General features: G+C 42.6%; 1 protein-coding gene across 5 annotated transcripts in view; it reads right to left on the bottom strand.

The window, feature by feature from the left end:
* Positions 1-24,926: 24,926 nt before the first annotated feature.
* LOC127581755 (transcription factor HIVEP3-like) overlaps positions 24,927-27,864 on the bottom strand; it is a 414,925-nt gene continuing 411,987 nt past the window's right edge. For all 5 annotated transcript variants that reach the window (XM_052036442.1, XM_052036447.1, XM_052036443.1 and 2 more), the window contains one exon: positions 24,927-26,080. In XM_052036442.1, the coding sequence (XP_051892402.1) occupies positions 25,121-26,080 (960 nt within the window). In that variant the 3' untranslated portion in view covers positions 24,927-25,120. The remainder of the gene's footprint in view (positions 26,081-27,864) is intronic.

Genomic DNA, 27,864 nt, shown 5'->3' with positions numbered 1-27,864 from the left:
CACCTACCAGTGGAAACAACCTTACTGCATCTATCTTATCTATCCCTTCATAATTTTATATGTTTCTATAAGATCCCTTCTCATTCTGCTGAATTCCAGCAAGTGTAGTCCCAGATGACTCAATCTCTCACTATGGCAAAAATCTATCTAACTGTGTTTTATATATATTTAATGAGGTAGCCTTTACTGCTACCCTCAGCAGAGAATTTCATGGATTCACTACTCTCCTCATCTCCGTCCTAAATCTACTCCCTGAATCTTGAGGCTGTATCCCCTAGTTCTAGTCTCACCTACCAGTGGAAACAACCTTACTGGCATCTATCTTATCTATCCCTTTCATAATTTTATATGTTTCTATAAGATCCCTTCTCATTCTGCTGAATTCCAGCAAGTGTAGTCCCAGATGACTCAATCTCTCCTCATAGGCTAACCCCCTCATCTCCAGAATCAACCGGGTGAACCTCCTCTGCACCGCCTCCAAAGCCAGTATCCTTCTGAAGTAAGGAGACTGGACTTACATGCAGTACTCCAGGTGCAGCCTCACCAGAATCTGCATGAACTGTACACACCTTGTTAGAAGGCTGATGTCATGTCAACCAGAGCCAAGAGGCAGCTTACAGAAAGCTCCTGTCTTCTGTGGTGGATGGAGGTGAAGAGCTGATTCTTTCATTTATTCATTCATGGTATCTTATTCTTGCTGGCAAGGACCAGCATGGCCTCGTTATCCATGCTTAATTGTTCAAGAATATGTGATGGTTAGTCACCCTCTTGCACTGATCCTGGTGACTTGGTACAGTTGCTGGGCCTGTTCAAAGGGCAATTCAAAGTCAATCACATTGCTGTGGTTTGAGGTCATGTCTTGGACTGAGTAAGGGAGGAGGAAATCCATCCTGACATAAGTGAAGCAGGCGGGTTGACGTGTTTCTAGTAGTACTTCTGATTTCTCACAGAAAATGCAGCCTTCTCATCTTTCCATTTGAAAATATTCCAGATATTTTTGTTTCCCACTGTTGTGAGTCACAGCCTGTTCCAGTCCAGTTGTGTCAAATGTCCAAGTGTGTAAGTTGACAGGGTCGATGGAGGGAATGGACCTCTCTGTTGGTGAGGAGTTCAGAACAGGAGGTGGCAAAGTAACTTTGAAAATGGACACCACAAACAGAAGTGTAATTGAGGAGCTGCAAATGCTAGAGGTCAGCTGAAAAATTTGCACACTGTTACCATTTGGAAAACCTTTTGTAAGTTACTGAACCAAGCACTATTCAGCCACTACCCAACCACTTGGTTGAACACTCAATGGTTTAATGGAGGTGAATGACCTACCACCCGCTTCAATGTACAGTGCCCAGTTCTCAATCTCAATTCATTTGTAGCCTGGGAGATGTGTTTTTATTTTACCTCATTAAATTAGTCTTGCTCCAACATCACCTCAGCGCCACTCTGGGCTCAAACAATATCTTTTCAATGTCTGAAACATTCTGTGGTCTGTCTAAACGTGAGAAAGCATAAGTTCAGTAATTGGAAGAGCACTAGCTTAATTACCCTAGAGTATGTGATGGTTAGTCATCCTTTTATGCAGAACTCTTGCAGCCAACATATACAGAGATCCTTCACCCTGCCAGTTTGGACTGGGTTGTCAACTCTGGTTGGGGATATTCCTTGAAGCTTTATCACATGACCTTCCAGTTCCCAATGGCCCCTTTCAGTCAAATAATCTTTTCTTCCATCGCAAATGTTTTTGCTGCTAATAAGCGCAACTTTTCAAAGATGGCAACAAAAAAGCTCACAGCATTTATCTTTAAGATGTTAGAGATTTTTCTCCCGGTTTTTGCTTATAGCCATGTCTTGCAGATTATTATTGGGTTCTTTGAGACTCTGGGGACCTATCCTGTACGGTTTTGAACCTCTTAGCCTGAATGGTGTCTAACTGAAGGTGAAAGGCCAGTGCCCAAATGGAGCGACCTTCCAAACTCTGCTTTCCATTGCACACAGTAAATCTGGGTGGATGTTAATGCAGGATAAGAATGAAAACAGTGCACACCCAGATAGAGATAATTGCTGGTTAATGTTTCATTTAATAATCCAAGTCCTAGATTATTTGCAATTTTCTCGCTTCCGCTGACTGGATTGTCAACATTGACTGATGCATTCCAGATGACTCAATCACCCTTACATCCCAGTTTTAGTTGCCCACATAATAACAGAGCCACCCTCTCCACATCTAATAAACAAAGAAAATAAAGCAAAATAACCACACACAATTTGCCAGAATGCCCAATAGTTTGTCAGGAATACCTACCTGCAGCAGCGTCCAGGAGATTGCCATTAATTCCTTGAAGTACTTATACTATCCTGGAGGATCTTTGTCCATAGCCATTCCTCAGCGTGCAAGTTCCTATTTGGTGCTTCGTCCCAAAGGTCACATCTGTGGTCCTGTCTGTGGCGATGCGGGTTGCCAGATTTTTGACCAGAGATGGGGGGGAATTGCCCCCACCACAGCATCCAGCATTTGTTGCCCATCCTTAATTGCCCCTCTGAAGTTAACGGTGAATTATCAACTTGATACAATCACTGGGCCAGTTCAGAAGAAAGAACAGTCAGCCACAATGCTGGGGGTCTGAAGTCACATATAGGCTGGATTGTTTGATCATGCACCTGACTGTCTACCTGCACTGCACTTTCTCTGTACTGTAACAGCTTATTCTGCATTCTGTTATCGTTTTCCCTTGTCCTATCTCAATGCACTGTTGTAATGAATTGATCTGTATGGATGATATGCAAGACAAGTTTTCACTGTACCTCAATACATGTGACAATAATAAACTAATTTAATTTTGATTTATCCAGCCAAGATGGACATTCCTTTCCAGACAGACTTTGTGGAACCCGATGGGTTAAAACATTTATTATTTTTTTCTGCTATATAACAAAGATGTCGCTTTCTCTTCTTCCATCTGAAAAATATGCCAAATATTTTGTTTCCTGCTGTTGCACAAATCGCAGCCTATTCCTGCTCCAGGCTCAGTGTCAAATGCCCAGATTTTCTAAGGTGATTAAAAAAGTTGATCGGGTGGAAGAGACAACAGAGTTCCTTGGCAGGAGAATTGCAGAAAGAAATTCTATGACCTTCGAGTCCAATCCATGTGACAAACCCACCAAATACAAGCCAAAAGCAGACAAGGAGGCTATTTGAGCAAATGACAGTTCTTTGAAAGAGCCATCCAGCTGATCGCACACATTGGTTCATTCCCCCATAGCCCTGATAACTTAAAATACTTTTCAAATATTTATCCAATTTGGGGAATTGGGATTAAATCTGTGTCCACTGCCCTTTCATACAGTGCAAAACGAGTCACAGCAGAGACAATATCCTCTTTATCCCTTCCCTGATATGATGAATACTCTTGTGTGAAGCAATCTTCAGAACTGTGAAATTCTGTTAGTAAAAGACTGGAATTTTCTAAATATTTGATACCATATATAGATCAGCCAATTATGATAAATGCCAAGTATTCACGGACCTGCTTCATTCAATGATGTTGCCATTCAACACTGAGAGATTTTTCAGATATGGAACCTGCAGCACAGGCCACGCAAGTTGGATGTATCTGTCACTTACATCGAGGAAACTGTATCATCTAACACACAGCTGATAAGACTTCCCTCCCAGACACCTCAGGCAGGCTGCCAGGGAATTTGAGTGGAATTACATTTTGAACTATTAGCTCTGGCAAACAAAACCATGACACTCAAGCAGAAAGAATGATAGGAAGAAATCCTTGAATGGGACATCATATGGAGGATGTCCACATAGAGGTTGGGGCAGACCAATCATGGGTGAGTAACCAAGGGTAACTTTGCGGTCTTGCGGTAGAGGTATTGTTGGAAAATGCCCTTTCTATACTGTCTGCTGAATATTGGTTGTTCTGCCTGGAAGAGAGATCTGCGTGATCACTTTATTAGTGTGATCCATTTGCCAGTAGTTAAGAAGTAAATGTTCAGAGCATGGGAAAGGAATGTCTCCACTAAGAGCACAAATTTTTAAACAGCTCTGTGTTTTCCATGGCCCCTTTCACAACCTCTGACCTCCCAAAGTGGATTAAAATATTTCATTTCTCCATGAGTATAGCATGAATAGAAGATAAAATAGCTCTATTAGTCACATGTACATCGAAACACACAGTGAAATCATCTTTTGCATAGAGTGTTTCTAGGGGCAGCCCGCAAGTGTCGCCCACGCTTCCTAGCGCCAACATAACATGCCACAACTTCCTAAACTGTACGTCTTGGAATATGGGAGGAAACCAGAGCACCCAGAGGAAACCCACGCAGACACGGTGAGAACGTACAAACTCCTTACAGACAGTGGCTGGAATTGAACCCGGGTCGCTGGCAATGTAATGGCGTTATGCTAACCCTACACTACCAGCGGGCGTTTCATTAAACAAGCGAGAAGGCAGGATTAAAGTCATGTGTGGTGTTTTACTGTGCGTGCATGGCGTCTGGACTGATGAAGCAAATCTAACTGTATGATTCAAAGGGCCATGCTAACTGGGAACTTGACAGTGAAGATTCTCTCAGTATGATTCAGATTTCCTTGTCAAATCTGTGAACCCCAGTTTCCCAGCAGTAATGTCATACCAGCACACCACTGACCTACAAGAAGAGTCCACACTTACATTTATAGAATCCTGTGGTCAACTTGCTGCTAGCTGTCAGTCTAGTTCTCATTGCTGAGGCCTAAATGCCACCCTTTGAGAGATGGTGGAGTGGTGCAAACAGCCCCACCCGTAAATCAGTTAAAAACTGTGACAGCTGGCGAAGTTACACCCTGGCTTACCTGACTGCCAAGCTTAAGAAAAAATGGAATGTCTCTAAATATTTTAAAAGCTATTAAGGATAAAGTGATTGAAAGATGTAAAATATTATAAAAATTTAATCAAATAAACAAACACTTTAAACAAAGCAGTCAAAATGTTGAACTAAATTCACTTAACACAAAAAAAAAGTAAATGATCATTATTTTACCTCATTTCCTTGCAATTGTTGCTCTCCATTGCAAACGAATGGTCTTGGCTGTTCCTAGCACTTGATCCAACCAGGCACAGGTTCAGTGGGTGAATTCCTGGTGTTTGTGCCGGGAGTTGCTGGCAGTTTCAGTGTCTTTCATTGAATTACAAGAGGTTTCCATTATGGGAGCACTTACAGGAAATTAATGGTAAGAGACGCCAGCAAGTTCAGGCCTTCTGCATTAGACAGGAATCCAAAACTTGGTAATACATTGGAGAAACAGTCAGCAGTTCAATGTAGAAATGCTGCATTTCCGCACAAAGTGTGGGTCCACGTTTTCCCATTATATCTTCTATGACTGGATTTCCTGCACCTGTGACCAGACTCCAATCTCTTATGTTACCTTCTTCCGTCTTTCTGCTGTCTCCATGGCTTTTTGGATCCTCCTTACCCCACACCCCCCATATCTCACTGAAAATCCTAATTTTTGCACTGGCTTCTTTGATATCCCTGACTTGCTCTTGAAGTTCTCCAGAGCCCCCAACTGCCTCTCCCAACCCATGCAATCTTTTCACCACCAACGTGATCTCCGCCCCAACCCTTCTAATCTAGTCTCAAGCCACCCTGATCCACTTAACATCCCCTTGCACTTTCCCTATCTCCAATCAGCCCACCGAAATGTTCCTATTTTGCTGTGGTGGAAATTACCAAGGCATGGTCAACGTGCAGTTAATGCGAACTATGCTTGTCAGACATTAGAACTTCCATTCGTAATGTCTGCAGTGTTTTGCATCTTTTCACACTTTGAACAATTTCTAGCCCATAGAATTTGCCCTCAAAGGCTACAAAATTCAGCCTCCAATGTACACTGTTCATGGTCATAGCTCAGTCTCAATCGAAAGGAGAGGCTGAATTGTTCGCTGTTTGGACTTGTTCGGTTTAACATAAGGGGTTTGTGCAATCCATACTACACATTTATCCAACAATATGCCTGCACAGCAAAGTGAGGGTGAGGAGCAAGCACAGAAGGTTCCTTTGTGGTACACTGACCGATCAACAGAACTGATTTTATAAAGCTCCCCACCCTAGAATTCACAATAATAACAGTAAAAACATAACTTAATGAATCCGGAACATGTTGCCACTGTATTATGGCAGTAAACTTCTGCATTATTTTCAAGAGGAAGTTGGAGCATTTGGCAATCAGGGGCTGAGATTGCAACATGCAGATGTTACCTTTGCAGATAACACTTGTCCAAGTAAAAATTCTGGGTGATTTTAATGTCTGAGCTAGTAGAAGAAGAATTTTTTGGAGAGTTTTTTTTTCCCTAACAGGCAGATTTTTCTGTCTAGTTTTTGGCCTCCCTGATGAGATGCGGGACACATAGTGAAAGTTATTTCAGTGCTACCCCCAATCCAATGGACAATACAGCGTGACTCTGGGCATTTGATCAGTATTAGCTGGCATGTGTGGTACATGTACATCTGATTTGACCCATGTATCTGATGATGTTAGTTTCCTGTGTAGCACTCTTTTGTTGCATTGTGGATAAAATTAGGCTTAGGCCTGGAGAATGATCCTTGAGCACCCTGGAATGATTCCAGTTTTCATGGACAGGGACTAGCGCTGAGATAAGGCTCATTCTTACTTTTAACTTTTGCCTTAAACCCTTCTTCCCCTCCCCCACCTCTGATGCTGATTCTCCTCACCACTGCCCAACCGAAGCACAGAACACCAAACCCCCAACCATCCAATCCTCCAAGGTGCCGTTTGGCCTAGTTCTGAACCCATTTGAGTCGCCAGTCTCCCCTAACCCTCAACCTCCATTGACCTTTTCATTACCCTTGAGCCTCCGAATGAGGTACTGATCTCAAACTAGCCTTTCCCCACTTCTTGGCCACTATTGGTTGCCATCTCCAGGCAATATCCCGATAGCTGGAAATTTACCTGATCCCGGCTTGGAGCCTAAGTGGACCATGGCCTGTCTGACCCCCTTACTCCCACAAAACCCCTCATGCCCTACAGCCCCAACCCTGGGCAGCATGTGTATTGTCCATTCGATAATGTTGAAGGCCTTGGATTTTGTTGCCTTGTTACTCTGGCCATCAGCGCACCTTTAAGATACACTAGAATTTCCAGGCCTCTATATCTGGGGGTGTTAGCAGCAGGTGAGGTGCTGGTTGGGGGACTTGAGTGGTGGGAGAACGATGTGTGAATGGAAAGCAGAGGAGAGAATGGGGTGGCAGAAGTATTTACCCATCATGCTTTAACCATCACAGTAGGCTTGGTGCTCCACTTTCGTATGTTCACCTTAATTCATATTGCATTGAACGAACAATGCAGGGAAGTTGGTGTTTTCACATCTGTCAGGAGAAGCCAATCAAATGTCTGAATCTCCAAGCCTTATGTTGTAGCTTGGTTACCCCACCTGATGCCTTGGTGTGTTCAGCCCTTTAAGCACAGTTCTTTAGCTCTCCATTCTTGTATGTAAGTGGTGAAAGTGGCCCATTCGCATTCTTCCCAAGCTGACAACCTTGTGGCTGGCCTATTTAAATCAATGGTAACAGTAGGTGGTGCTACATGACTGTCATTCACAGTCACATCCGTTAATGAATCCAGTCCAGCACCAGCACAGGACCTGTTAATAGTGACATGTAATAAGACATAAATTATTATTTTCAACCAGCATTAAATTCAGGTTACTAAAGGCAAACAGGACATGTTTCTGTATTCTGAGGCAGCTGACGTAATGGTGTTATGACAATCACTGCAGAACTATGATAACTCCCCCAATTTATCACCAGCATGTTTTTTCTCTTCTGATGGCTTTCCTGTATAAGCAGAAGGAGGTGCAATTCGTACCCTTTTATCCACTCTCTCCCCACTGCACAGGACATCAAACACCCTGTTCTGGTGAAAAGCAATTTATGTTTTGTGCCCTGTCCTCTGAGGAGACCAAATGTAGATTGAATGACTGCGTCGCAGAATGTGGTTCCAAACTCCTGGTCACCTTCAATTTAAAACTCTGTCCCACACCCAATCCTATCCCCACCCTAGCCTCCCACAATGGTCTGAAGGAGCTCACTGTAAGTTCAAGGAATGCCACCTCATCTTCTAATGAAGCACATTGCAACCTGTTGGACTCAACGCTGGCTTCAACCATCTCAGATGATGATTCTGCTATTCCCATTTATTCTGGCAGATGCACCTTTTGATTCTTGTTGCACGTTGCACCACGTTGCAGCATCATACAGGCTGGCACCTTGTACTCCACCCCACCTTTTCTCTGCATTTGTTTTACACCAGCTTTCTCCAGTTCTAGTGTGGGATCTTTGACTTGAAACAGTAAATCTGGTTTTCTCTCCACAGATGCTCCCGGAACTGCTGACTATTTCCAGCTTTCATCTCAGATTTCCACATCTGTGTTTGCATCACAGAATGCTTGGTATTCAAACAGTTTCTAATGAGAATGGAAAATAACGATAAATAGATATTACAAGAGGAGTGATAGTTTGGATCACAGTCATGTGAGTGCTTCGTTCATCCCATTACCATGACGAGGTTTTCTGTTTTGTATAAACTAATTCTGAGAATCATTATGTTGTAATGTGAGGTATGACTGCTGGTGAATGGAATTTTATTTCAATCTCTCCCTCCCCAATTATCAAGGACTCTTCCAGCCCAGAAAGTATTGTGGCTAATATTGGAGGCTTTCACAGGACTTTTCTCTGGCACATTGCAGAGCTGTTTGACTTGTTCTGCACTTGCATTGAGTGTTAAATTAAGTCTGTTACAAATTCAGGGATAAATAGTATTGCGTGAGGGGAAAATCTCATATAGATCCACCCACTTACTAAATTATCCTTCGTACAATGGGAATGAGAGTACCTGGGAATGAATATAATGAGATAATTGCAACTGGATAGGCAGGTGCCATAGCCCAGCCCTATAGGGGAGATAAGGTCTTAAGAAAGGTCAACTGTTTCAGTCTTTACAGAGGCTAGCTGACCTGCTGAGTAGTTATTGCATTTTCTGTGTGAACATAAGGGAGGTTCAGAGAAAGTCAAGATATGCAGTTCAGTGAGACTGGGAACAGTGCACATAGAGTGGTGCTCAGGCATGGTAGTGTAGCAGTTAGCGTAACATTTTACAGTGCCAGCGACATGGGTTCAATTCTAGCTGCTGTCTGTAAGGAGTTTGTACGTTCTCCCCATGTCTGCATGGGTTTCCTCCGGGTGCTCCGGTTTCTTCCACATTCCAAAGACGTACGGGTTAGGAAGTTGTGGGCATGCTACGTTTGGTGCCAGATTGCATGGCGGACACTTGCGGGCTTGCCCCCAGAACATTCTACGCAAAAGATACATTTCACTGTGTGTTTCGATGTACATGTGACTAATAAAGATACCATCAATTTAATTATGGATCAAGTGGATTCAGGGGTGGGAGGAGAAATACGATGTTGCCTGTGCCCATCCATCTGTCTATCTACCCATTCCAGAAAAATCCTAGAGCCGACAGAGGTGAATGCAAATTTACTAGAGCAGGTATCTATGAAGAGTGCATAAAAAGGCTGGTGAGTTAAAAGTGCCCTCTCCTCCCATTATAATTACAGCTGCTGAACAGCAAGCGTAACTTCCTTAAGAAAATGTTAGGATACTTAGCTCAGAGAAACAACTTCTCCCAAACTAATAAAACATTTTGATTTCCACAATTCAATTGTATCATCTGTCAGTGACTCATCTGGGCTAAAGTTGAGGCCTATCCCTGTGGTACGAGCTTCCTTCAGTTTTGAATTGAAGGTTTTCTAACTGGTAATCTTTGCTGTTCTATAGGAGCAGTTATTCTCAGTAATGGGCAGGTATCGGTTTCTGGACAAACCTTGTGGTTTACATGTGGTTATCGGTAATGCATCAACAGCTGACTGCCTGCCCCTCTTCCGGGGTTATGTCCATGCCTGTGTGTCCCTGGAGAAGGAGCACGTGGTATCCACGGGTACACTGGGGGGCTTTCCAAGACCGGCAGGCATCACAGGGGCTTGAGTGAATTCTGGATCGAGATGGACTGTGTAGAAATTTGAACCAATTGACTGTAAAATAGTATGAATCCTGGAATACTATAGTATTGTAGTAATGTCATGCTGTAATCACTGAATAAACCTCCTTTGCAAAAGGTTAAAAAAGGGGTCAGAGAACATAGGCAGATTTGAAATGTACAAGCTAAAACTTACTTGGAAGTTGTTACATCCAAGGAGGGGTTGACCGCTGTGTGTCATTACATCCTTCATATCATTGCCAACAGCCGAAGTGATACCTGCAATTTTTGTACTTGCCCCTGTCCCTCATGAGTAGTGTTTATCTGGAGTAGGTCCTAGGGCCAATCTCTGATAACACAATAGCCTTACAATCATTTACAGCATTGTTCAGTGCCTGCACATTTTCAAGAAGATGTCTACTTTGAGAATATTATTAGCCATAAAGAACATTTCCATTTTTTCCCTGTGAATAAATTGCATGTTCAGTTGTACACTCTGAGGCTACCTCACTTGGCCTATCCATGTTAAACTATCATTTTATCTTGGTTCCATTCGATGTGCGTTTTGAACAGAAGGGAAGTGGATTGTCACCACCCACCCTGACAGCCTCCAATGCAACTGAACCCATGGTCACTGTCGAGGACATAAGATCAGTCTTCCTGAGAGTGAACATGAGGAAAAGCATCTGGCCAGATGGTGTCCCTGGCTGTGTGTTCAGATCTTGTGCTGATCAGCTGGCAGAAGTGTTTGCAGACATATTTAACCTCTCCCTGCTTCAATCTCAGGTTCCTACCTGTTTTAAGAAGACCACTATCATCCCAGTACCGAAGAAAAGCAAGGTAACATGCCTCAATGACTACCGACCAGTGGCTCTGACATCCACCATCATGAAGTGCTTTGAGAGGCTGGTCATGGCACACATCAACTCCAGCCTCCCAGACACTCTCGACCCACTGCAATTCGCCTATCGCCAAAACAGGTCTACAGCGGACTGCCATCTCCCTGTCCCTACACTCAGCTTCTGGAGCATTTGGACAGTAAAGACACCTACGTTCGACTATTGTTTATTGACTACAGCTCTGCCTTCAATGCTATAATCCCAAGCAAAACTCATCACCATACTCCAAGGCCTAGGACTCAGCACCTCCCTCTGTAACTGGATCCTTGACTTTCTAACCAACAGACCGCAATCAGTGAGGATAGGCAGCAATACCTCCGGCACGATTATTCTCAACACTGGTGCCCCACAAGGCTGCGTCACTCAGCCCTGTACTCTACTCCCTACTACACTCATTACCGTGTGTTCAGATTCTGCTCTAACTCCATCTACAAGTTTGCAGATGATACCACCGTTGTAGGCCGTATTTCAAACAATGACGAGTCGGGGGTACAGGAAGGAGATAGAGAGCTTAGTAACATGGTGTCATGACAACAACCTTTCCCTCAATGTCAACAAAAGAGCTGGTCATTGACTTCAGGGAAGGAGGTGGTGTACATGCATCTGTCTACATCAACAGTGCTGAGGGTCGAGAGGGTTGAGAGCTTCAAGTTCCTGGGAGTGAACATCACCAATAACCTGTCCTGGTCAAATCACGTAGATGCCATGGCCAAGAAAGCTCACCAGCATCTCTACTTTCTCAGGAGGCTAAAGAAATTCGGTATGTCCCCTTTGACACTCACCAACTTTTATCGATGCACCATAGAAAGCATCCTATCTGGATGCATCACGGCTTGGCACAGCAACTGTTCTGTCCAGGACCGCAAGAAACCGCAGAGAGTTGTGGACACAGCCCAGCGCGTCACGGAAACCAGCCTCTCCTCTTTGGACTCTTGGCGAAGCAAGCCAGCATAATCAAAGCCCCCCACCCTCTTCTCTCGTTCTCTCCTCTTCCATCAGGTAGAAGATACAGGAGCCTGAGGGCACGTTCCACCAGGCTCAAGGACAGCTTCTGCCCCACTGTGATAAGACTATTGAACGGTTCTCTTATATGGACTCTACCTCGCGATCTACCTTGTTGTGACCCTGCACCTTATTGCACTGCACTTACTCTGTAGCTGGGACACTTTACTCTGTACTGTTATTGTTTTTACCTGTACTATCTCAATGCACTCTGTATTAACTCAATGTAACTGCACTGTGTAATGAATTGACCTGTACGATTGGTAAGCAAGGCTAAGTTTTTCACTGTACCTCAGTACAAGTGACAATAATAAACCAATACCAATACCAATGACTTATTGAAAATCCAGACAATCAGATGGAGAGAGCAACATGTGGATACCCCAGTGGGGATCCCTTAATTCAAGTCCTCTGGGCACTCTTGCCAGGTTTTCATGACGTTTTAATAACAAAGATCATAGGCTGCACATTACTGCTCCAATTTCTGTCGGTAAAGCAAAGATGGGCATCGGGAATATTAATGACATCATCATGTGCATGAATAATGGTAGGACAATGTCAGCTTCACTGAGGTGAATCTTGTCCAGAAGTGTTCAGTCCGTGGGCAGGAAATGTCCACTGTCTTGTTAAAAATGTGCAAAATCCACACAGTGTCCAATGTCCATGGCTTATAGACTTATGCACAGGAGACATGAGGGGCTTAAAGTATGCGTGTTCCTGAGTTCATCGCAGACTTTCTGGACACTTCTACAAAAATATTATTGAAACCCATTGAGCTGTTCATGACATGACACGATCCTGAAATCAGTCGCAGCCTTAAAGTAACAAAAAAGACAACAGAAATCTCCAGCTCAAGGATATCTGTAAAAGAGAAACAGAATGAACAGTTCATGTCAAGACCCTTCATCAGTGACTGACCAGTTAAGTGGTTCCAGCATTTTCTGTTTTTACTTTCGACTTCCAGCATCTGCAATTTTTTTGATTTTTAATTAAACTAACAAGCATTGTTCACAATCAATATTACATTGTCATTTAATTCTCTCTCTTTGCCAGAAACTTCCACTGTCTTTTCTCTTTTAATCGCTACTGATTGCACAGGTTTACTGACTCATTGGTCCATAGTGGTTAGCACAATGCTTTACAGCGCCAGCGACCCGGGTTCAAATCTGGCCACTGTCTGTAAGGAGTTTGTACGTTCTACCCCGTGTCTGTGTGGGTTTCCTCCAGTTGCTCTGGTTTCCTCCCACATTCCAAAGACGTACAGGTTAGGAAATTATGGGCATGCTATGTTGGCGCCGGAAGCGTGGCGACACTTGTGGGCTGTCCCCAAAATCACTACACAAAAGATGTATTTCTCTGTGTGTTTCAATGTACATGTGACTAATAAAGATCTTATCTTATCTCAGAAACTTCTGAATCAATTTTGGTTTCTCTTCCCCATCTGCAGAGTGTTGAGGTCCTGTGGTCAGTGTCATTGATCACCAATACTCGAGAAGTGCTTCGAAGACTTTCCTCATACTGTGTTTGTTTTGACTCTGAATCTCCAGCCGTATCGGGCAGTGGTCTGTGAGACAGTCTGAAAGAGCTGGTCAGTGCCATCCACAGTAATCTTTAGGAGACATCAAACACTTCAGAATAGGTCATATATGCTATTGAAATATTGGAGGGGCTAAAATTTGCCCCAGTAAATCTTGAAGATATTGTAAAATGTAATGGATGAGTGGGAATAATTCTAAAATTAAAATTTAAACTCAGGTACAGAGGGAATTAATATAACCACTTTGGCTGTGCTTTCAGTATTTAGGAAACTACCTGAGCCATCAATTAGATTGCTGTCGGTAACTCACTCTTTATTTTTCTACAAGAAAACTAATCAATCATTAACAGGAGACATCATGACTCAGAGTAAAACACTATCTAAAATAAACACGACAGAGTTAGAATACCACAAACATTCTGCATGATTTAGCAGTTAAATTTCTTAGCCAACCAATATAAACTTCAGCGAGATTCTGGCAGAAGCATACAACGGTCTGGTCCCAGATTTCCAATGAAGAAATCTGCCTGGGCTGTCAAAGTTACAGTCCTTCTTTTACAAGGCTGGTCATGTCAGCGAGGAAGGATCCAAGCCTGAGGATCTCACATCCCTGGGGGGCTTCTTGCTGCTCCAGTCTCTAAGGTGACTGGCATGATATTGGAGGTTGGTATGCTGACATAGATGGGGTTTACCACTCCACCAGCAGGCGTGGAAGCCAGGAATCCCAATCTCCATTCCAAAATGTTTGTACAGGCTTCCTAATACAGAGGAGCTAAGATTAGTCTAAACTGGTGCCCAGAGTGCCGGGAAGTGAGAGGAACATGTTGGCATCTATCCATCACAACCTGGCAAGATGCAGAGTTGCTGGGATCATGCAGTAGTGGTTGCCCAAATGCCCTGCAGTTGTACAAAAAGTTACTAATCCCTTGCAAATAAAATACCTTCCATGGAAATGCAACCAGGGTCAAGACTGGAGAGCCACCAATGGATTGACCTGGGAGTAACTATTGGGATTGTTCTGTTCATTCTCAAGCTGACTTTTTCTATTGAAAAATAATGTTTATTTGCAAAGGTGGTGGAAACAGACTTGATGCAGATTCAATAGCTTTCAGCCAATAGCTGGCTTGACGGCAGGAGAGAGGGGCGTGGTAGGGGCGGTTGTTTTTCAGACTGGAGGCTCGTGACCAATGGTGTACTGCAGGATTTGGTGCTGGGTCCTCTGTTGTTTGTCATTTACGTTCACGATTCAGATGAGAAAGTAGCGGCCGGTCGGTTGGTTTGCAGATGACTCCAAAACCGGTGGTATAGTGGACAGTGAAGAAGATTATCTAAGGTTACAATGGGATCTTGATCAACTGGGAAAGTGGGCCAAGGAATGGCAGATGGAGACCGATAAATGCGAGGTGTTGCAATTTGGTTAAGACAAATGTGGGCAGGACTTGCATAGTAATCGGTAGGGCCCTGGGGGACTATTGGAGAACAGCGAGACCTATGGGTGTAGGTAGATAGTTCCTGGAAAGTGGCAACACCAGGGTGGTGAAGATGATGTTGGGTACACTGGCCTTTATCTGTCAGAATATTGAGTAGCAGGAGTTGGGACATCATGTTACAGCTGTACAAGACTTTGGTAAGGCCACATTTGGGGTATTACGTGCAGTTTCTGGTCTCCCTGCTAAAGGAAGGATGTCATTGAACTGGAAGAGGGTGCAAAAAAACACTTACGAGTATGTTACCAGGACTGGAGGGCTTGGGTTATCAGGAGAGGCTGGATATTCCTGGAGCGTAGGAGTTGAGGGTGTGACCTTACAGAGGTTTATAAAATCATGAGGGGCATAGATAAGGTGAATAGTCAAGGTCTTTTCCCTAGGGTAGGGGAGGTCCAAACTAGAGGGCATGGGTTTAAAGTGAGAGGGAAAAGATTTAAAAGGGACCCGAGGGGCAACTTTTTCATACAGAGGGTGGTGAGTATATGGGATGAGCTGCCAGAGGAAGTGGTAGAGGTGGGTACAATTACAACATTTAAAAGGCATTTGGACAGTTACATAGATAGAAAGGTTTAGAGTGATATGGGCCAAATGGAAGCAAATGAGACCAGCTTGGTTCGGGCCACTTGGTTAGCATGGACTGGTTGGGTTGAAGGGCCTATTTTCCGTGCTGCATAAGTCTATAATTCTATAAACTCCATGAACTTTCATCAAGGATAAAACATGGCTATCAGAAAAGGTCACTGGGTATAGGATTGATTGCAAATCTTTTCAAAGAACTGGCATGGACATGATAGGCTGAAAGGCCTCCTATTGTAGTCTATTGTTTTATGGTTACATGAATGATAATTTGAGATGATTGGCGAGAGTGAAAGGTGGCAATTTTATTCTTCCTAAGGGCTTGGCATGCCTCACTGACCACTGCAGAGAGATGAATGGCAAGCAGGGACCCAAGCACATTTGATAAACCTCCAACATCAATGAACAGTTCCAAGAACACACCCATGCGCAAGTGGCAGCTGAAAGGCATTTCACTGAAGGCTAGAAGAACTGGTGCTCAACAGACAGCTGTCATTTTGGTAAAGAAGCACAGAGACCAGAGGTAAAAGCCAAATTGATTCTTGGAATAAGCAGCCTCAAAGCATTAGCCGCAAAAACCATCAAGCAATTATTAATAAGGCTTTCCTATTCTGTTACAATCTAAAGGTCCCTTGTCATCAAGAGGAAAGTAATATGGTTTGTTTGCATATAGAATACCATACCAACAAACTGGAAAGTTGGTCTTTGGCCCAAACTGGTGGACGATGAAGGCCATGATTACGTAGAAGATGGTGACAGGGCCCTTCAGTCAATATCCCTGGGATTGGTGGTTGGGTGTGGAAAGGATTCATACTGCGAGAGTGAGAGTGAAAGTGAGAGTGAAAGTGAGAGAGAGAGCGTAAAAGTGAGAGAGTGAAAGTGAGAGATAGAGAGAGTGAAAGTGAGAGATAGAGAGAGTGAAAGTGAGAGAGTTAGAGAGAGTGAAAGTGAGAGATAGAGAGAGAGTGAAAGTGAGAGATTGAGTGAGAGAGAGAGAGTGAAAGTGAGAGAGATAGAGAGAGAGAGAGTGAAAGTGAGAGAGAGTGAAAGTGAGAGAGAGAGAGAGAGAGAGAGAGAGAGAGAGAGAGAGAGAGAGAGAGAGAGAGAGAGAGAGAGAGAGAGAGACCCGGAAGACAATGATTTCTTTCCAATAGGATTGTCTGTTTGGATTATTCATGAAAACTTGGCTGAATTTTGTCATTAATTTAGAATTGCAGAATGATGCAGCTGAGAAGGAAGCCGTTCAGCTCATCGTACTTCTCCACGGTCTTTGAAAGAACTTTCCAACTGGTCTATCACCTCTGCTCATGTATGACTACTTGCATTTATTTCCCTATTTCAAGTATTTTTCCAAATTTCCAACAGGGAAAAAAAAAGCTTTCTAAAATCTCAAATAAAGGAGAAAATGGCAGGGATTAGCAGTAGGTCAAGCAGCATCTGTGGGGAGAGAAACAGAGTTAACTTTTCAGGTTGATGACACATCTGATGAAAGGACAATGATGTGAAAGGTTAACTCTGTTTATCTCGCTACAGATGCTGACTGACCTGCTTGGTATCCCCAGTCATCTCAGCTTTCCAGCACATGTGTTTTTGTTTGCTTTTTTAAACTCTGTGCTGGACTTCCCAGTTTGTCACACTTGCAGTCACGTTGCACAGACTGGGCGCGTCCCTCAGAATAAAATCAATATGCTTCGGTCCATTGCTCTGAAGTGCAGGAAAACATTGGTTAATCCAATCCTGCAATTCAACCCCATTTACTATTTCCAGGATTGTGAATCATTTTTAAAAACGTCACACCAACGATTAACAATAACAATTCCATAGCAAAAATGTCCCAGAGCATGTTTCAGGACATTATCAAACAAAAATTACCTCAAGAGGTTAAGAGCTTTTGAAAGAGGCATCTTGAAGGAGGGACAGAGATGAGCTGGGGCAGGATTAAAGAAGGGAATTTCAGAGGTTAGGGCCTTGGTAGCTGAAGCTATAGGTTCCATTGATGGAGTTATTACATTTCAGGATGATCAAGAGGCCAGATCAAGGCGTGTAGAAAACCTATCGGACTGTTATAGGGCTGGGGCAGATGACAGACTGATGCAAGTGAAGAATCTGAAAATAAACTTGAGACATTTGAATCAAGGTGTTGCATAACTTGAAGCTAACAAGGGTCATCAAGCTGAGTGGTGATGGAGAATAAAGTTTAGGATGGCCTCAAGTTTCTGGAGGGCAACATGAGAAAAACTGGTGAGGAGTGCATTGGAATATCAATTTTACAGGTAATAAAAAATGTGACTAACAAGGATTAAAATCTTTTAACAAAGTCACTGAAAAAAAGATATTCATTGATAAATTGTACATTTGAATTAAATAGTAACAACATTGGTGGTTGTGTAACCATTTTTGATTCTTAGGGCAATTTGTGTGTACATGTGTCAGACCCCTCCCCACTGTTTATTGGAACACTGCAGTTATTCATTATAGGGTGTCCAGAACAAAATAAACATAACAGGAACAAATCTCCAGTGATCAAACACCTGCTTTGCAAGCAAGATGATCATAAGTTTAGGGCCCAGCTCTGCTTGCCAATCTGATCCAGCTGTTGGTGTTGCCCACATCTTGTCAGCTTTTGCCTGGAGTGCTGACAGACGGCTGTTCCCCTACCCCTGAGCAGAGTGGAATCATTGCATTCATCAATTCACCCCAGACGGAACATAGACTGCCATTCAGGGGCTGCCAAACAGTGCAAGAGAGTCTGAGAGTGATTCAGAAAGTGAAGCATTCACCCCTGCCACCTGCTCTGGTCTGGGCTTCATCGTTTGGCAGGCAGTCATGTTTGTTCATGGAGTGTAAAGAAAGTCTGGCTCAAAATGAAAATGGACAAAATACTTCTTTAATTTGGGGAGTTACAGCATTACAAGAATATCCAAATTATTTAGATCATTTCTTAGAATTAAAAAAGTCTGTAGTGCTTTTCCTTGAATTAACATCAGTGGAGTGGAACTTAGACTAAAGTTGTGACTGAAGGGGAAATGGTCTTCACCCTCTCTGCTTTTTCTTGTAAGGGCAACGCTCACTGTAGCATCTGGGTTCTCTGTTTGACTAAACCGTGAAGCATTAAACTCTTCCCATCAATACTCAGGAACTCCAATAATCATTATTGTTTATTTCAATGACTCCTCAAGAACCTTCTGCAAACAACATTGGAACCCAAAGAGCAGTTAACCAGCTGACCCTGTACTTATGGAGATAAAAGAATTAAAACAAAAATTACTTTTTCACTATTACATTGACATCAGAGTTTGAGTTCAGAAGAGATTTAGAAAGATGTTTCTTAAACATGATTGGAGAAAATTTAGTTACGTGGAGAGATCTGCTGAGATGGGGAGTTATCTAGTCTTAATCCCACTGCACAGGTGTCTGCAATATGGATGAGATGGTTACTTGCATTCTTTTGTGTGTTTGCCACAAAGGTCTGGAAGGGGATGCAGTATTCATTGTTGAAGTTGATCCTGAGCCACTTGGTAACACAGGACTCCGTGCTCTTCGGGCTGTTCCCAAGAAGACATACTGAGACAAGCATCAACTGCTGCAGGAAGATCACCAACACGGTGAGCAGAAGCACTTTGGTCTATCCGAAAGTTGTTGATCTTCCAGTGCAAGATGTCCAAATCTGAATGCTGCCCACTGGCACATTCCAAGGTACAGGAATACGTGCTGCGGGACGCACTGAAACTCAGTGCAGCTACTGCAAACACTCTGTGGGGAAAGACCACAGTCTAGTGTCCCACTGGAAACTGAGGGGCTGGGTGCTTCCTCTCAGAAGTTTCACTCATGCAGTGTTTGAGGATGAAATGTTAGTGACACTGACACATTGACTTCTTTAGTACAATGAACGACCTGCCCTGACTGCATCACTATTTTCTTATGAAGATGGTATATTTTTGAGAAAAAATACCATTGGCATGTGCCATTTTATATTCAGGGCCCTTCATCACCTTCACAGCTCCTTTAAACATGCACCTTCATTTATAACATTGCCAACCAATTTGCTTTTATAAGCAGAGGCCTGATGCGAGGGTCAGAGACTTCCCCTGCCCCACCAAACCTGCCATGGGTTGAATCATGATCCAGAAGATCACAAGACAAAGGAGCAAAAGTAGGCCATTCGGCCCATCGAGTCTGTTCCATGAATTAACTAAACTATTCCTATCTCGCCCCAATTTCTCGCCTTTTCCCCATATCCCTTGATACCTTGACTAATTAGATACCTATCAATCTCCTCCTTAAATGCTCCCAATGATCAGGCCTCCACAGCTGTATGTGGCAAAGAATTCCATAAATTTACTACCCTCCGGCTAAAGAAATATCTTCTCATTTCTGTTTTAAACGGGTACCCTCTAATCCTAAGACTGTGCCCTCTAGTCCTGGACTCACCCACCAAGGAAAACAGCTTAGCCTGGCTTTTTCAGGTTTCTGGGTCAGGAGTAGGAGTTCCTCTCTGCATTCAACAGGGAAAGCTTTGGATCTCCCTTGATTCCACTGCATCTTGATTGCACCGCAACTATGCCTCCTACGCTTCCTCACCACTCACATCACTTCAGGGGAATGTCCTCTAGGATCTCAGAGGGCACTTCCACTGCCACTCAAGGGAAAGCAGTGATCCTGGTTTAATGCCTCCAGTTTCCTGCAACAATCAAATTGGTGCCTTAATCTCAAGATAGAAATAAAATGATTACATAGTTAAGTTATAGAAGCCACAAGCAGCAGTGATTTCAGGAAAGGAGGCAACGGAAGAAGCTTCAGGAGCTGGGGAATTGTTCCTGCTACACAGGCCAATGTTTATCATTTAACCAAAATCACTAAAACAGATCGTCTGCTGCTGTATACGAGACTTTGCTGGTGCAAAATTGCCCCTGGTCCCCATGGTTACAGCAAATACTTCATTGTGAAGCATTTGGTGAGTTCTAAGATTGTGAAAGATGTAATATAAATTCAAAAACACAGAAGTTGCTATCATTAGCTCAAAATTCCAAATAGGGACATTTAAGAGACTCTTAGATAGACACATGAATGATAGAAAAATAGGGGGCTATGTGGGAGGGAAGGGTTAGATAGATCTTAGAGCAGGATAAAATATCGGCACAACATTGTGGGCTGAAGGGCCTGTACTGTGCTGTAGTGTTCTACGTTCTAAAATTATTGCAACCTATCAGCTGAAAATAGCAATAAAAATAATCGTTAACATTTGGAATAATTAAAAAGAATGCAAGGTGCCAAAGTTGTTGGGAGGATAAATGGCTGTCCCGAGATAACTTGTCAGCAGTCCCAGTATAAGGGAGTGAAGGGCTGGATTACCTGTGATTCCATTAAAAGCCGGAAGTCCAATTCCTGATAGACACCAAATATCACTTGTTGGGATCGGCCAAGTCACATTCAAGTACAGGTGAGAAAACAGAAGAGACCAATGCAACTTTTATTCTACAATAGTAACCACCCATCAAAATACTCCACTGCTGGGTTGGGAGAGACACAGATAAATTTCAGGTCAACGATCTTTCATCAGATGAAAAGTCATTGACCTGAAGCACTGACTGAGTTTTTCTCTCCTGGATATTGCCTGACCTGTTGAGTATTGCTGCTTAGATTTTTTTATTTCACAATTCCAGCATCTGCAGTTCTTTTACTTTTCTATATCCATCTACAGTGTAGTGCCCACAACTGCTCCAAATACTTCAGCTGTAGTTTAACTAGGGCTTTGCATAATTAGCAGAAATTCCACAATTGCACTCTTGTCTTCCATACATAGAGGGTTTTATTTAAGCATTGTAAATTATAGAAACATAGAAAATGGAAGCAGGAGCAGGGCATTCAACCCTTCACCCCTGTTCTGCCATTCAACACAGTCATAGCTGATATTCCACTTGAGAACCCTGGTCCTACCTTCTCTCCATACTCCTTGTTCCAGTTGACAAAACATATCCATCTCCTCCTTGAATATATTTAAAGATTTGGCCTCCAGTGTCTTCTGCGACAGAAAACTCAGTATTATATCTATATTTATCCACAACATTTTACAAACATGAATATCTCTTTGGACTTTCACTGTTTTTGGTTCTCCTCCTATTTTGAAAATGGCCTGTTCTATTGTTTTTAGACCTTTGGATCACTGACTTATGAATTTGCAGACCTGACTTGGCATGCCCAGTCAAAGAAAGTTGCTAGGAGCACACTAAAGGACAGTCCAAGCTGTACCTGATGAGACACAAGAGATTCTGCAGATGTTGGAATCTGGAGCAACAAACATAAAATACCGGAGGAACTCAGTGATCGTCTCCATAGATGCTGCCTGACCTGCTGAGTTCCTCCAGCATTTCGTGTGTGTTGCTCCTGATGAGACACTTAGGCTTCAGTTTTCTATCCTGGGTGTTTGTACCAACAACACTGTGTGACATCCGTTTGGGCAGTCTCATTCCCAATGGGCCTCACAAGGTTCAATTTTCAAAGTAACACTCACATATGTTGAGCAAGAAAGAGAAAAGGTAATGACATTTGCACGTCATCATTAAGTGTTTCCGTAAATCATCAAAAAGTTTAAAGACAACGCTTCAAAGTAGTCTGATACATTATAAAACAAAAGATTGGGGCGGGGGAGGGGTAGTGTTTGGACTTGCAGTACCCAGGGAGAGGGCAATGAGACAACCCTGGAAACACATCGAGTTTGTAAAATTTATTCCAACATGCTTTTAAAAAAGATGCCCGACTCCTTTACCAGTTTTGAAATGTGGTAAAGACAAATATAATACCTGTGAAAAACATTTCCATTCACAGTACAGATGTGTAGATATACAATAGGAATCACAGACATCAAATACTGACTTCTAGATTTGTTTGTTTTTTTCTTAATTTTTTTTCTCCTTTTTTAAAATTTATTTCCATTTATTTTACAACCAGCCCTGTGCTTTTGTTACCTGCATTTATCTATGGATATACCCCATACAAGTGTTGCAAGGTGCAGTATTAGAAATCGGTGTTTCAAAATAATTCCAGGCAATCTTACCAATTACATAGTAGAACTATACATATATACAATTTTCTTTTTTGGAATGTATTGCCATTATTTTTTTTTAACAAAATGTATAGAAACTTTATCTCTTAAACTGACAATTGTTTTTAAGATTACACACAACCTCTGAAAAGGAGAACAATCAATATTCTTGAAAAATATCAAATTTACCAAGACAGATTTCACGTTAACAGTCCAGGAATTAAAGTGGGATTAAGTGCCAAACTGCTGATATCATGCAAGTGTACATTTTAAGATCTTGCTTCTTATTTTCTTTATAAAGTCTTCAAGAGTGCCAAGTACTTTGGCATCAAATTGTTTTTTTTTGTTTTTAAAGAGACAGCATCCCTTTTCATTGTACCTCGTGCAGATCTGGGTTTGAGAGACAAGTGAAAAATGCGCTCATCTTAAAATCCACTTTCTCGTTAATTTTGTAAAAATATTGAGCGATTCACTTGAAAAGTCAGTCAACTAGCCTGATATTGGTGATGCTATTCTTTAGCGCTTAAATTTTCATTAGAACATGAATGGGGTGGCACAAAGACTCTGAAGTTCTGAAGAAGGGAATCTGTCTCTTTAAATTCATCACATGCATAGCGAAACAAGGTTTACCAGGCAGTAACAGAGTGCCTTCCAAAGATAAACATACACAATGCATAGAGAGATGGCCATTTGCCTTTGTAAAAAGGTAAAATGTTTTAAAGTGAAAAGGGTCATGGGTACATGGGCACATGGGCAAAAAACATAATGTGCCCCAAGATTTGATAATACCATTGCCATGTCAACAGCATTTAGAGATGGGCAGTAAGTACTAGCATCCACATCCCACAAACAAATACAAAACAAAAATGACCTAGGTAAACCTTGAACCGCTACAGTTTGATGGGGAACTTCTAGATTTACATTAGCTAACTAAATTTAAAATAATACTGTGCTTAAGCATTTAAGTGCAGCCAAAATGATGGAATGTCATTAGAGCAAATATAAAACTTAAGAACTCTTTCACATCAACTATATTCCATCGGAAAGTGTCTGAAATGCTTCGAAGTGCATTACACATACATTATACTTTTTTTTATATTACATTCATTAAAATTGATCAAAATATGGCATACTGTGGACAAAAGAATTTTCTTTTGAGGCAAGGTACTAAAAAAGACACTGCTGATAGGGCAGTCCACCAATAACAGACCTCAACTTCTCTCCCTCTCCCCACCTTCCATCACCCACAAACAACCCCCCACCCCCATCCCAAAAAGGCCACGACACACATTAAAAATTAGAACAAGTAAAAGGTTCTCCAAAAGCATCTTTGGATTGGGAACTGTGCATCCTACGACTTCTTATTAAAAGTTTCTGCATCTCAAAGTTATTAACAGTGCTAGACAAGAGAAAAAATGTCCATCTGGTTAGCCCTCTACCATCCTGGTAGTCGCATGAATCAATGATAATGAAGTTTCTGAATGATTGTGGGAATCAATCTCCCATGACTTAGTTTGCAACAGACTCAGACATGACGCAAGGGAACCCTGCTTCATGCAGTGGAGAGCTTTGGGAGCCAAAGGTCCAAATTGCCTGTCCCTCCCAATTACTATGCAGCAGGTTATTTCTGGCTGCTGCCAGAGAGATTTGGATTTTTAGGTCAGTACACCAATGGTTGAACTGTCGGGTTTGTGTTTGATTAAAAAAGGTTTTCTCCAATTAAAAAAAAACATCTTTGCAGTCTGGGTTCTGTGCTGTTGATCCCAGCTCTACTTTTGCTGCATAATTGACATTGTCATCTGCAGCATTTGAAATTGCACTCTGTCCAGACTTATGGAAGGGGTTATATGTGAAAGAATCCTTACAGGATAGCCTAAGTGCTTCGAGTCAATCGTTGCAAAAGGGTAAACACAACCACGGTCAAAAATAAAGCAATTTCTTTTGTAATCATTTCTGTTTAAGAAGCGATAAAAAGCTCACATAAAGACCACCAGGATGCTGGGAAAATGAATCCATTTATAAACAATTAAATACAGAATACAATAAATATGCCTCATAGAATTATTTCTGTACACAGGAGCAGTTTACATTTGATCTATATAAAAATAAGTCTTCAGTGCATCATCACACTAATGTTATTTTTTTCCCTTTTGTTTCACATCATTCTACCCATGGACATTTCAAATGAAAAAAAGACAACTACTATGAATCGATCACATCGCTCTTAAAAATATTCACAGCCTCAATATGTTTTTTCTTTGCCCCCCCCCCCCCCCCCACCCTCCCCGCCCAAATCCTCCCCTTTTTATACATTTGGAGACACAAAATAAGGGAGAAAGGCACGAGTAATGTGTACGTTTAAATAATACTGGATTCAGACAATTTTAAACAGGAATCTTCTGACGATTTTGGTCATGTTAACGTATATAATAGGTGAATGTTTCATTTGAACAACATTTGTGAGTATGCTGAAGGAAATCTAGTGTTGACCAACGCCATCCCATTTTCTTCATTGGTGAATCTGCATGGTGGTGGTTGCTATGAGCTTCCTGTCTCATTGTCCTTTTGTGTATCAAGGTGCTTGAAGTCTTCACCCTTAGACTCGGGGCTGCTTCCCATTTGCATTCTAACTGGTGGACACTGTCCACTTGAAGTAGTCCTGCCAGCACCAGTTTGGAAAGAGTGAGAGGGACTCAGAGACTCCGACGAACTGCTACCACTGCTTCCTTGTAAAGAATGCATGGTGGCTAAAGTGCAGGCCGACTCGTAGTAGGTGTCCGAACATCCAAACTGCTTCTTGCTCAAATCCTTTGAGGTTCCTTCACCGCTTGTTGAAGGCTTTGGAGAGTGCTCCTGGCTGGTGCTGGGGCTGTCCTGTCTGACTGAACCAGCTTCTTTTCCTGAGCGGCTCAGAGCAGCTATAGTGCTGGGTTCAGAATAAATTGGTACCCTGTATTCCTCCTGTTTGTACACTGCTGCTTCTTCTAACTCAGCAGTCTCCGTCCTCTGTAAAGTGACACTCTGTTTACCACTCCTGGTCAGAGAAGGTGCCGTTATAAGAGGGGCCATGGGAGCTGAAGGTAGCTGTAAAGGCAAAGGTTCAGAAGTTGTTGCTTCAGCTGATTTGGACAAAACCTCTTCTTCTAAATGTACTGTGGCCTCTGACTTGCTTGCACTAAATGGACTGGGTGCAGATAGGCTTACAGGAAACCCCGACTGTAGAGAGACTTGTGAAGGCACCAAACCTGAATGATAGCCTGGCCTTGCCTGAACCATCTGAATCCCTCCAATTGGGATCATGGGATAGGGTGTCCTGACCAGCTGTTGTGAGTGCAGAGGAAGGTGACTGAAGACATAATCTTGTGCGTTCCCAGTTAGCCCACAGTAACTTTGTCCTTCCAGTGCTGTTTGAGTATTCCTCGAAAAGCAAAAATGCAAGGCTTGGGATGACATACTCGGTTCTTCATAGAAGCTGCGGTATCCCATTCGAGACATCTTCTATACAAAAGAGAAGAAAGAGGAGGTTATATATCTCTCTGTTTTGACTGTGGGTCTATTGTTGCTCAACATAGTTACTTTTATGCCGTCCTTACAATAGCCCAGGTGCTGCACTCCCACCATCCACCCTGCTCTCTACTGATCTCTGGACTAAGTTCTGGCTCACTGCATTCAGCATTAAGAACTTGCCAGCTCCAACCTCAGCAGCAAAGCCCTAGTATTAATCCTTCCAGCTGGAGTCAGGAATCGGAGGTTACAACAAGCCACACCCACAAACAACTGGAAAAGTACCTTCACTGCTGCATAAGCCATGGCTCCTAGTACATTCAACTATTGGAGCTGTCCAAAATCATTAGTCATAAATCAACCTCTATATGTGTATGTGTATGTATATACATGTGTGTGTGTGTGTGTGTGTGTATATTTATATCAAAAAATCAGTGGAGAAAAATTCCTTGCAGCAGGGGTCTAACCTGGTTCAAGTTGCTCAAGTGGATTCCCCCGGGTAGGTGCTAGGGAAGTGCTGCCACTTTGTCTCTGCTGTTGCATTCCTCAGAAGCAGAATCATCAGTGGACAGCTGTTGGGAAGGACGGGAATTCCACCATGCATGCACGAAAGCCCTGAACTTGCTGACACTTGTTCAGGGCAATGCTGACAGTTTCATCTGGAACTGCCGGCATTTCTCCAGAAAACCCAGCCACTGCCTTCATTACTGAACTCTGCCTGCTGCCAGTTCTGGCCTCTTGCACATTCTTAATTTTAATTGCTCCCACCACTGCCAGGCATGCACTTGGCTGCCTTGACCTTAAACCTCTGAATTTCCTCACGTGCATCCCTCAGTCCCTTTTTAAAATATGCCGTAAAATCCACCTCTCAGACCAAGATTTTTCTCACCTTTACAAAGATCTCCACAAGTAGCTTGTTATCAATTCTTTGTTTAATACTACTGCAAAATATCTGGACAAGTTTTACTCATAAAAGATGCTATGTAAATGCATATTGTTTTTATACTTCACTGAGTTTAAGTTTCAATGTTGCTGAATCCTGAGGATATCATTCATGTAACCCTGAGACAATGCAATAGATTATTAATCCAGTTAAACAAATTCAATGTCCTTAAAGCTTGTTTTTCCCTGCAACCTCCCCCTCTGGGTCTCTCCATCTCCCTCTGCCCTCATTTAAATATCCTTCTTAAACTTCACCTCTTCAACAAAGCTTTTTGGCCACTATCTTAGTATTTATCTCATTTCTTCCTTATAACTGTGAAATTGCTTGGAAAGTTTCGCACATTAAAGGTGCTATATAAATTCACAACCAATGGGCATTCCATGCGACACAAATCATGCAAGCCCCTGTGCAGGTGATATCAGAAATAAGGATCAGAAACAGAGGAGAGCCACTAATAAAAAGGGAATCAGAAAAAACTTCCACAAGCTGAGCGTGTTTTAACTTGGAAATCACCTATCTCAGAGAGAAGCTGAAGTGAATAGAACTTAAGGGGAAGCTGGCCCCTCTCCTTGGCCCCAGTAATGTATCACCACTGCCCTGTTTTGCACCACTGTTCCATTCCATTGACCACTGGCTGATGAGCTCTCTGTGTTATATTAAGAGCTTAATGCCAAATTGTGGCAACCGAGTGAAAAACGAGCCACTACGAATGGGAAGGGACTGCAGAAAAGGAAAAATAACACAAAACCAGGAAGGCAACAGGATAATGGTTGGGAGCAGACTTTCAGTACGTATTGGCAGAGCTGTTTCTAAACACTGTGTAGACTAAGCCTAT

This window comes from Pristis pectinata, chromosome 22 (assembly GCF_009764475.1).
Source record: "Pristis pectinata isolate sPriPec2 chromosome 22, sPriPec2.1.pri, whole genome shotgun sequence".
Lineage (NCBI taxonomy): Eukaryota > Metazoa > Chordata > Chondrichthyes > Rhinopristiformes > Pristidae > Pristis > Pristis pectinata.
Note: the sequence above shows the minus strand (reverse complement) of the source record. Positions and strands in the feature narration are given on the sequence as shown.